The sequence below is a fragment of the Pseudonaja textilis genome, chromosome 9, assembly GCF_049901715.1.
Source record: "Pseudonaja textilis isolate UNSWEBS1 chromosome 9, rPseTex1.2, whole genome shotgun sequence".
In the NCBI taxonomy this organism is placed as follows: Eukaryota; Metazoa; Chordata; class Lepidosauria; order Squamata; family Elapidae; genus Pseudonaja; species Pseudonaja textilis.
Window position 1 is genome coordinate 7,562,748 of NC_141998.1, and position 12,061 is coordinate 7,574,808.

Here is a 12,061-nt window from a genome sequence, read left to right on the forward strand (position 1 = left end):
CTGGCTTCCCCATGGACTTTTAATTTTGAAAGGTCACAAAAGGTGATCACATGACCCCAGGTCACTGTAGCCATCATAAATATGAGTCAGTTGCCAAGCACCTGGATTTTGATCACGTGACCATAGGGATGCTCTAAGTCATAAGTGTGAAAAACTGTCATAAGTCACTTTTTTCAGTGCCGTTGTAACTTCGAACAGTCACTAAACAAATTGTTGTAAGTCGAGGATTACCTATATGTTAAATCAGTGCATTCTTTTTCATATTTGAAGCAAACAATGTGTTGACCCTTTTTTTGTTGTGCAAAAAAATATATCTAGATTATTTTTCCCTTGGGCTACAAAATGTAGCGTTCATCTCCTTGTTCTGTAAAATGTCTTATATATCCAAAGCCATAAGATGGCAGTGTTTTTTGCAGAACCTTCTCCCTGATTGAGCTTGGCATCTCTTCCCTTTTTGCCAGTCCCTTTCTTCAGTTTCTCTCTGAATTTGGAATAAATTCTGCCTGTCTTTTGTTGCCAGTTGGCTTCGGAAACCAGATTGTCTATGCACTGAGAAGGCTGGGTGGGTTGGTGGGAAATCTGTACGGGAATATCTGAACCTCACGGTGGAAAAAATTCTCCACTTTGCACAGACTTCCATTTCCAGCTGTGCTAGTTACCAGCAAAGATAGAAATGTCTTAAAAGCTGTGGTTTTCCTCTCTGCCCATTCCAGGAAGACCTGAACTCTTCTGGAACAATTTTCATTCTCCTCCCTTTTAGGGTTCTTGGAAGATGATACCAGCTCCTGATTGCTTCTGCCTGGAGACAGATGTTTTGTGACTTAAAAACTATCTGTTTTTGAATGGTTGTCTTCTAGGATTTCTATGGGTGACGTCAACTACTCCCATGAGTACAAAATGGGCAGGAGAAAATGGCTAATCTGGGTAGAGCTGCCACTTCCAATTCTTTTCTCCATGTTCCCTCTGTATGATAATGCACTAGACCAGTGGTTCTTAACCTATGGGGAGGGAACCATGATGTCATCATAGGGGGTTCATGAAGGCTTGAAGAAATGTTACGATTTAAATATTTAAGTCTTGGGGTTCCATGGCCATGACCACAAAAGGTATTTAAATGTGAAGAAAAGATTGAGAACCACTGCATTAGACTAACCAAAAGGATGAAAAAAAATCTGGCAGGACAGGATCTCGAGCCAATGGTGAAGCAGACTTGCTGAGGTTTTAAGCAGGTTATGATCCGGTTAGATAGCCAGCTAGGAACTCATGCCTGAGCTTTCTAGACATCTAAGAGGACATGAATAAAGTTTTAAAATCTAGTTCTCCAAGGCATATCTGAAATGTGCTCAGTTTTATCCTGTTGATAGTTTAACAACTATGTAGGAAAATAATCTATGTGCAAGAAGCTGATCTCTCCAACATATGACTTATAAGCCCACACTCCTTTTGTATTCCAAGTCTGAGAACATTACTAAAGCCTTTTTCAAACCAGGCACCTTGTAGGTCCATGTTACCTCCTTAATTGCTGTGTTTGTGGTCTAGGTTTGGCAACATACACAATAATTCCACACACAAGAGTTAATGTGGAAGATTAATGGTTGTTAGGTAACACCTTCCTTCGAGAAATTTTTAATTTCTGTGATTGAAAGGGCATATCCAAAGATTTGGTAATGTTTGAAGCATGGGCTCTTAGATCTAGCTGGTGTTTTGTAGCACCATGACATTGTTGTGCCTATTGACTGACCATTACATTAAAATGTTATTTTCAGTGCAGGATTTATTGCAGCAGATTTGCCTTATTTATTTTTATAATTGTAAATGAAAATATTAAAAAAAATATGATTCCATGTTTGTTTGCCTGTCTTTGTATAGGTATACCCGCATCCAAAGGATTTATTATAGAATTACATGCATCAGCATTTCTTTTTTCTTGCAGTTTCATTACATGCCAAATCTGGAAGCAGCAAGTGACATGTCAGTTTTGGATTTGACATTTTTTAAAAAAAGTTCTAACTTGGCCTTTTTTATAAAATAAAAAATAAAAACTGCTTCCCGTTATAATGTAGCTATTATGTGATAGCTGCTTGAATCAAAACTGTGTGATTCTGAAGGTTAAAATTTTAAAATAGCATGCTTCCATCAAAATTTTGTCTATTCTTATATTTCAAGACAAACCAGCAGAAAAGTGAGTGACTTAAAAAAATAATCTAGATTTTGATTTAAACAGTAATTAATGCCTGAGTAAGCTTTTTTGATTTATTAGACCTCTTCATCAACTAATTAATTAAGGATGTGAGAAAACAGTGGAGATTGTTGCTGAATTGACCTGTCCCTGCTATATCAGTTGCATTCTTGAGTGAGAGAAGCACTGCACAGAATGAAAGTGAATATTAACAGATACTGAACAGGTATTCAACTGGGATTGAATTACTGCAAAGATGTTGAAGACAGTGGCCAAAAGCTTTTGATTGTGCAGCTAGCAGCCCAAATCCATATTTTTCCCATGTTATAAAGGTCCCTTGGTAGTAGAAAAGTGACTAGGAGTCAACCAAGTAAAATCTATATTCATTTGTCGTATATTTATCAGGAGAGATGAGAAGGATCAATCGTGGCAGTGATCATATTCATTGATGCTGTTGTTATGCCAGACTTTGAGAGAAGAGCCTATGGGGAAAATAATCTAAATGTTCTTGGACTGTTCTTGAATAGTCACCCACTGTTAGGATACTAAGCCTGCCTTTGTTCACCACATTATAAAAAAGATGTTGAGACTCTAGAATAGGTACAGAGAAGAGCAACCAGGATGATTAGGGGACTGGAGGCTAAAACATATGAAGAACGGTTGCAGGAACTGGGCTTGGCTAGTCTAGTCAAGAGGGGAGACATGATAGCAATCTTTGAATATTTGAGGGGCTGCCACAGAGAGGAAGGAGTCAATCTATTTTCCAAAGCACCTAAAGGCCAGACAAGGAATAATAGATGGAAACTGAACAAGGAGAGATTTAACCTGGTAATAAGGAGAAACTTTCTGGCAGTGAGAACAATCAACCCATGGAACAGAAGTTGCCCTCGGAAGTTGTAGGAGCGCCATCACTTGAGACTTTCAAGAAGAGATTGGACTGCCATTTGTCAGAAATGGTGTAGGGTCTCCCGCTTGGGCAGGGGGTTGGACTAGATGACCTAAAAGGTCCCTTCCAACTCTATCTGTTATCTGTTATCTTCTAAATCAGGGGTCTGCAACTTTATGATTTGTAGACTTCAACTCCCAGAATTCCTCAGCCAGCTCTGCTGGCTGAGGAATTCTGGGAGTTGAAGTCCACAAGTCATAAAGTTGCCAAGGTTGGAGACCCCTGTTCTAGATCAAATAAGCAAAGTGCTCTGTAAGCAATCATAAACATGTTTGACTTAACCAAATGAGCATAGGTGTGTTTACATTTCCCAAGAGACAATTGCAGTCTGTTGGCAGGTAGCTTAAGGAAATTTTATTTGAAGCTCAATAACACAATGGCAAAGTAGTTCCCCCACCCCTTTTGGTTTGATTTACCATTTATGTAAGTCAGATGTTGCAGTTAAATGTTCGCTTTGCAAAGGTTCCATTCTGCTTTATTTTTCAGCTGGATTTGCGTCGCTTTGGATCATCTTTTGCCCCTTTTCGCCTTCAATTAGACTTGCCTGCAATACACATTGATGACAATTTTAAAGAGATACATTTTAAAATCTTCTAAACTTTTAAAATCTTTTTTCCAAATACCATTCAACATTTCAAAATTATTGTAACTGAAGTACATCATTTCGAACTTTCAATACTTGTGTGAAGTACCTACAGTTTTCTCAGCATTGTAAAGCTATTACAGCTCGGTGTTGACAGACTCAAAACAGAAACAGATGCAAAAAGGAAAGAGAAAAAGTATCAGGGAAATAAAAAGTAAATCAGGCAATCTCTGGCTGACATAATGTCCAAATTGGTCTGTCTTTTATCCAAATCCTTAGGAGGCAGGAACAAAAAAAAGTAAGGATTTTTCTGAGCTTTGAAAGAATCATGATTTTTTACATTAGTCTGTAGTTGTCCCATCATGCTCAGTGGGTACTTTGAAGAACTTTTTTTAAAAAAAGGTAAAGGTTTCCATTGTCTAATTGTGTCTGACTCTAGGGTGTGGTGCTCATCTCTCCTAGCAGAGGGAACAAGAATTGTCTGAAGACACTTCCGTGGTCATGTGGCCGGCATTACTATAGGCCAAAGATGCACAAATTCTATTACATTCCCTGGTGGTACCTATTTATTCACATTTGCATGCATATGAACTGGTAGGTTGTGTTCTGACCAAGGCTTCCTGAGACTGTAATTAAGCACATGCTTAGTCCCAACAACTCTCTTTTTATTTCAACATTGGGAATTATGTTCATTCCCAGCCCATAATGAGTCCCAAACAGTCTCTTGAGATAAGCACTCACCTTTATCTCCTTTGAATTGCTGCCAGCAACTAAAGTGCCAAATTAACTGTAAAAAGCCATATGGGGTACCAAGTCCACACAGCTTCAAGGTTTAATCCAAACAGAGCAAACAACATTGCTTCCTGCAAAGATTCCTGTCCCTTTGCTCCTCCTTTATATCTTATGGGAAGGGCAATCACCTCCAAGCCTTACTCCCAAGTTGCTCTTTTGTCTTAATTGTTCTTGCCTTCTGCACACACGCAAACTGGGAACAGGCTCCCCTTGTTCCTCTGTCTCACTGATGTCAGATTCTGGAAGCTCCGGAGTCAGCACATAACCCCCAGATGGCCCTGGTCCCATCTCTATATTGGACGCAGGACCATCGTCCAAGTCCTCCCCAGACTGTCCCATGTTCTTCCCCACTGTCCAACTCTGCTGTCATCTCTGCAGGCTTCCAGAGGACCACAACAGGTTGGCAGGAATTGCGGCAAGAACAGGACTTCACCCATCATGTGGTGCTTGGGTCTTGAATTGCCAACCTTCTGGTTGACCACACCAGCATTTTAACTGCTAGGCCAACTTAGTCTTAATGAACTTAGCTAACTTAGAACTTAGACTTGGTTTTATTTTGTCTTAGTTAACTTAGCTAACTTAGAATTAGTTTTGTTTCTCCTTCTCCAAGACTAGAGGAATAGTTCAGATCAGTGGTCCACCACTATTATGGCTTAGCAGCCCAACGGGAGGGAGAGGCAACTGGCCCGTGCAAGCAGGTGCTAGTGCATGTGTGCACATGTGTGTCTGCCAGCCACACGCACAAGTCAAGCTGTGCATGCATGTGTTGACCCAACATTTGCATGGCCCACCTCCGAACTAGCCACGGCCTGGTAGTGGGCCGCAGCCTGGGAGTCGGGGACCCCTAGTTTAGATCTTGGAACTTTGAGATCAACATGGTGCCCAGTGTGATAGTTAGCCCAGTATCTTAGTCTAATCAATTGAAATGGGTGGGAAAAGGTTTTTAAAGTAAAAGGCAGTGGACTGTAAGAGGTGCAGTAAGAGATGGTGTTTGAAGGGCTAGATAATGTTATAAATGAAGTTGCCTTCATCGATGTGAAGGCCCCAAGAGAAGATTATGGTGTTGTGCATGGCAGTTGAGAGCAAAAAACAAAGGTTGAATTCATTGGAGTTGGTTTAGGTTTATTCACATCTTACAATATTTGCCTCCCTTATGTTTACTCTGATTCCAAAGCGGAGAAACGAGCTTGTTCAAAATCATTGACAATGTTAAGTGTAAACCCAGACCACTGATTTTGCCCAGAGAACTGCAGTAAAACTAACTATTGTTTAGTGAAATATATGCATTCAGCCATATTAACAGAGGAAACTTTTGTTTTTCTGGAGCAAAACAAAACATATTTAAATTATTGAATAGCTACTGAAGGGGGAAAATGACCAAATTGCTGCAAGAAGATAATTATGAACAGTGGTCTATGAAGCCAGTCTTCTCCTGAGGCTGAAATATTTCAATCTACCTTTTTAATAAAAGATAACCTCTAGTTCTCCCATATGCCTTAAAAAAGATTTAATTAGCATTCTCCTTAGCAATATTTTTAGCTTCGACTTACTTGCTCCATTAGCAAAACAACAAAAGGGAAAAACCTGCCAGGTCCTCTTCAAACAGAAAATATTCATATGAGATTCAGACATGCATCCCACTATTTCACAAGAGTATAAGAAGGGGAGGGGAATGCAACACAATCAGATTTGCAAGATTCAGTTTCTACAGTCTTATCTCAATAAAGGTAATTTTAGCCTTCCTGGAGTGGTGATTTCCTGGTCTGATCCACCTGATGGGGATGACAGTTACATTCTGCTGTTGTTAAATCACCAGAACAGCAAATACTGCAAAGTTGAAAATAACATTTAAAAGGGGGCTCACCTGTAAGAACACCTTTCAGTCCTCTGAGTGTGAAATGCTGGCGTGGCACACTGCATTCGAAGGGCTGCAGTTCCCCAGCTTTGTCCATCTCGGTTTCAATCTGCATTGGAGAAAAAGGACCTAAGTGACAGTCTGAAATTATGGAAAGTCTGTTTTGGGTTGGAAGCTTCAGAGGCTGTGCAGTGGAATTGTTTAGTGTCTTCTCCACATTTGGAGAATAGTCAGTGAATATATACTCTGGTGCTCCAAGTACCTTCCAACAGTAGCATCTCCTGTCCTGATAAAGTTTTCAAAGGAAAGCTCACAGAAGAAAGCCGGTGTTTAGTTGCCCTATTCTAGAAACTGACCACAGAAATATTCCTAGATGGAAGCAACTGGTTCACATTGTTAGGTGCTCCCTCCAGTGATAGTTCTGATCTTTATAAATTAGTACCTGAAGCTCCCCTGAGGTTCAGGGAACAGAAACATCCAAGTTTATCATGTGATGGGTCCAACACATACAAATGAAAATAAAAATAATGGGGAAATAGGGGAGGAAAGGGGGAAGAAGAAAAAGTGTACAGAAATGGGGAAAAGAAGGGGGAAAAGCATCGATTTCTGACTCATTTTACATAGTAGAGTAAGGTAACAACATACAACCTTGACTTTTTTACTTTCACATAATAATATATACTAGCTATTTGAAAAGCAGCTTTTTTCTACCTCAAGCACAAAATCCAAAAGTGGTTTCCAATTAGAAAGAAAATTAATTGTACTCTTTTCCTTAATCAAAGCAGTCAACTTAGCCACCTCTTCTAACTCCATCTACTTTTGCAGGCCCTCGTCCATTTTGGGAATCAAAGGATCCTTCAATTTTTGTGCATAAAGTATTCTTGCTGCTATCTGCATGTATAACATCAAAGTGCCAGATTTTTTTTCAAGTTTTTTATCCATTAAGCCTAAAAGAAAAATCTCTGGATTTATCTTTATATTCACTTTAAGAATCTTCTGCATTAAGATGTGGATCCTTCTCTAATATTTCTTTGCTTTGTCACATGACCATCATAAATGGCAAAACTTCGCATAACGTGGGTTGAAATGACCAAAAGCCAACTTACCTCTTGGAAGGAGTCTCTTAGGTTTTCCACATTTCTCTTCCCACCAGGTTGGAAGCCATATGACCAATGTTGGGCAAAGCAGGTTGATAAAGAGATGAGCAACAGGAAGAAGCTTATCTTCTGCATTTTATCACAATCTGGAGACCAAGAAGCTCTGCTAATGCAGAAGAAATGAAATAAAGAAAAATCTAAACACGTTTCTCTCAATAGTTATTATTGAAGATGCCAACATGCATTGTGCATATCCTATAGCTAATGTTACCTGGTTGATGGTCAAAGATGGAAGTAGTTCTTCTGAGACCTTCTTAGGTGTGGGATAATCTGCTTCCTTGCCTTATAAATATACCACTTCTCCATCCTTGACGCATTTGCCCCAGGGAGCTCCATTCATAACTGTCTCACGCTGACTGTAATTGTGGCCTTATTTAAGTCATGACGAGAAGGATTTGGATGTCCTTCCTGGCTAGCTGGTATACAAAGCTGATGATCTTTTCTCTTTAAAAGCCTAACAACCTTTCTTGAGTCTGGAAAATGAGTCATGGCAATTGGACTTCTTTTCTCTTTTGGTTTGAAATGTTTTTGCTGCTTATCCAAGTAGCTTCTTCAGGCCGGTTCAACTTCCAGACAACCCTACCTAGATGACTGAGAATCTTCATGGATAAGGTTTCCTGAGAGATGGCATGCAAACTGAGATGTGCTAAATCCAGATGGTATTCGTAGTTTAATGGGGATGCCATTTTTATGAGCAACTAGTTGGTTTCAAAGTCTTGGTTTTCTCATCTATCTATTCAGAAGACTAGGAAGGAACAATAGCTGCGGTGGTGCTTTCACAGTTGGATATCGAAAGTAGAGCCTCCGAGTCCAGGGATGTAGGAGAAAAAAATTATCTGAAGCATTCTTAAAGATCCTACCATCTTCTTCTGTTCCTATCTTATAAATGTGTTGTATTTTTATATATGTTGCAAGATTTATACCCTACCTTTTCTTGTCCCTTTATTGTATCTCTGCAGTAATCCTGTGTGGTACATTCAGCAACACAATGAGAGCAACTGTCTGAAAGACATCTCTTGAATTTCCATGATCAAAAATGGACCTGAACCTGAGTCTTCCCTGTCTTACTCCAACACCTTAACTACTCCACCATGTTAGATGATATCCATCTAAATAAGTTGTTAAGAAAAAGAATAGGAACCTTTGAGGACCACCAGTTCCACCTAAGCACTTAAGATATTTTTAATACAATGACAATGCCATAAAGATGGCAAAAACTGGTTATAGTATATTGGGGCAAAATAGGAACCAACTGGAGACCATACAAGAACCCCTGATTGCAAGAAGAATGCTAGGGACAGTCAGCATCTTTCTGAAAGAATTGGAGGCTGATATTGAAAGGATAGATTTTGATTAAGCTAATTCGTAAAAGAATGAAAGATGCAAGAAGAGAGTATAACCAGAGTGACGCAGTGGTTAGAATGCAGTACTGCAGGCTAATTCTGCTGACTGCTTGCAATTTGGCAGTTCAAATCTCACCAGGATTAAAGTTGACTCAGCTTTCCGTCCTTCCAAGGTTGATAAAATGAGGGCACAAATTGTTGGGGGCAATAGGCTGGCTTTGTAAACTCATTAGAGAGGGCTGTAAAAGCACTATGAAGTGGTATGTAAGTCTAAGTGCTATTGCTATAACATTAGAAGGGTCAGGCTCAACCATTGAAGAACGGATTTTTCACATAGTGAAAAGTTCCTCACTCAAGAAAGTAAACCATTGACCAACACAGATAACCCCATGGCAATGGTTTCTGCATGACTAATGCAGAACTATTTATTCCTAAAAATAAAATTTATCCAGTGAGTGGCTTATGATGTCCAGAATACCCGCTATGGAAGAGGCAGTTTATTGCAGGCCTGTATCACTAATCAGTCTAACTGATACAATGAGAAAATTGGATGCTTCACTGAATGATGACTGATAAAAGGGAGTATTTGTAGCTCAGGGTTACATTGCAGGATCCTTGGTGCTCTATGAACTTGGTGGGTTTTTTGCAGATGTTTTACTACCAAACTAGATAACATCACCAGTGTTAGCAAAGAATGGGGTTTATTCTAACACTGGTGATATTACTTAGTTTGGGTAATGAAACGTCTGCAAGAAAACACCCAACTCAGACAGCACCAAGGACCCCAATGAACTTAGATTTATGTAGGCTATATTTATTGATACGTACTGTATTAGAAATTAAAAGTGAGAAAAGTTAAAATATTTATATGATTTTCCCAGGCCATACTTTCAGAACCACTGTGATAGGCAAAACTATATTGTAAATGAGAATGCATTTATCATCAAAGGAGCAAAGTGCCATATTGAGGTTAAACTGCTTGAAGTCAGGACAGCCTCAACGCTGGCCACCTTCTAGAAGAACCTAAAGATTTAAGTCTCCCAGAAGGTGTTTGGGCCATCACGCCAGGTGTGAAATAACAAATAAATGAAAAAATAATGGAGCTATAATCAACTACTATAGGCCGTTAGAGAGAATTAGCTTCTAAAATATTGTCAACCACATCTTAGATGTGAACAAGACTATTAACACTCCACGCCTGAGATTTTATAAGGGTTTACTGTAATTTACTTCAGCATTTCCCTCCTGTTTCCTCACGGTGTTAATGGATAAGGGTAATTTGCAGAAAATATTTCATGAGGATTTGCTAAAGGTTAATGTATTTTTTCCTTCAGTTTTACTGCGTTGGCGAGGACTCCTGTAGAATTCTTCCAGGGACAGTGAAAATTCAAGCTGTGAAAGCCATTTATTTGCAATTAAAAGAAAAACAGGGCTTTCGTGAGCAAGTCGGATATTTGTTGCATAATGCTCTATGTGTATTTTGGCTGAAGTGGTTGGGTGGCCGGGTGAGTTTTCCAATTATAACTCTGGCTATATTTACTTCATTCCACTGCTGAAGCAGTCCTTGAGATGACATCTCAATCATATTTATATTTGCTTATATCCTGCCTTTATTATTTTTGCAAATAACTCAAGGCGGAGAACACATCCAACATACTTGGATAAACTTGAACAAAATCCATTTAAAAATAACTAAAAATTGAAAGAGATACTGGAAATGTTTCTTGAGAAACTGGGGTAAAAAGAATACAAAAATTTTGATTTTTTATAGTGGAAGTTTGGTCTTATTTGCAAAATCAGAGGAAACTATTGACAAGTTTTATATTTCCAGGAACTCCATTCAACACCCTTAACTGCAAAATATCAAATTACTTTTATATCCAAGAACTAATTGATTAAGCTTCCCTACCTCAGCTTAAATAGTGTTATTTTCCAAATGCATGGACAAATGCTTGCAAGTTTCTGATGTTCTTTATTTATATCGAGTGTATTCATGATTTGATCAAGGAAAGTCATGAGTCTCTTATGCATAGGTGAACATATTGTGATTAAGACATTCAACTTCAAAAAAGCGGATAGAACTTACACATAGAGAATTAAGAAAATAGAATTCTAAAATAGGAGATCTTATTCCTTTCTGAGATATATAGCTAAATTGGTTCCCTCATCAATTTAGCATTGATCAATATCAAATCACCATAAATCTGATTTCTTCAAACTTGAAAATCCTCATTATATTCTTGCATAAATTAGTTTGGTATCCTTGAAACAATGTCCTTCTTTCTCTCCCCACGCCCCTTTTCAAAAACTTTGGTGAAATTATAAGCACCAGGGATCTGTTGTTGTGGTTATTACTGTATAATATCCTATATCCAAGCAGCCAGACCAACCAAGTTCAAAAAAACAAAATCAAAACACCACTCCAAAGAACTAAAACAAGGTCTCAACCATATGGAAGACTGAGAATTAATAATGGATGCATTCGCTATTAGCTTTTCATTCAAGGGTCACAAGGGCACATTTCCTCTAAGCCAGGGGTGTCAAACTTGCGGCCCATGGGCTGGATGCATCACACATTGGCCACGCCCATCATTTTAGCAAAAGGAGGGAAAGTCATGATACATCACATGATGTGCCAATGACATCCCTACTCTAACCCTTACCAATTTAATCACCCCCCCCTTTTTTTTTGAAAAATTGGATGAGAGGAATCATTCAGCATGGACTGTTCAGTCAGCTTCCATTTGTGGCTTAGGTTGAAAAAGAAAGGACTAAGAGCTTATTCAGACTCCCATCGTCAGATAACAGAAGCTTTCCCCATAGCTTTTAATGCATGCCTAAATAAGGCAAAAATACCCCATGTAACCATGTCATGAAAAGCCCATGTCTATTTCAACCTCTTGATTCTGTTTGGCTAGGGTACTCCCATGCTCCCCAGCCTGATTCCCTTCATCCACAAACTGAATGAAAAACTATATTAAGTACAATGGATTCTTCCTGCAGGCATATATCAACTGATATCTGGACCAGATGACTACAGTGTCCATGAGCCTCACCCAGCAAGGAAGATAGGCCACTGGCTCCAAATGCAACTAGTCTACAAGTATAGATTTTAGTCCCCTAATCTTTCTAGGATGTAATTCTGCAGCCGTTATCTCATTCGTTGGAAATTTCCTTCAATTTCCACATTTCGATGTTGATTGTAG

At 39.0% G+C, this 12,061-nt stretch overlaps 1 protein-coding gene across 1 annotated transcript; it reads right to left on the minus strand.

The window, feature by feature from the left end:
* Positions 1–3,456: 3,456 nt before the first annotated feature.
* GNRH1 (gonadotropin releasing hormone 1) lies at positions 3,457–7,682 on the minus strand. The gene is made up of 3 exons (XM_026714965.2): positions 7,462–7,682; positions 6,365–6,464; positions 3,457–3,669 (listed from the first exon to the last, which is right to left on the minus strand). The coding sequence occupies exons 1-3, from the start codon at positions 7,585–7,587 to the stop codon at positions 3,656–3,658; spliced, it is 240 nt and encodes a 79-aa protein (XP_026570750.1). The 5' UTR covers positions 7,588–7,682; the 3' UTR covers positions 3,457–3,655.
* Positions 7,683–12,061: the final 4,379 nt, after the last annotated feature.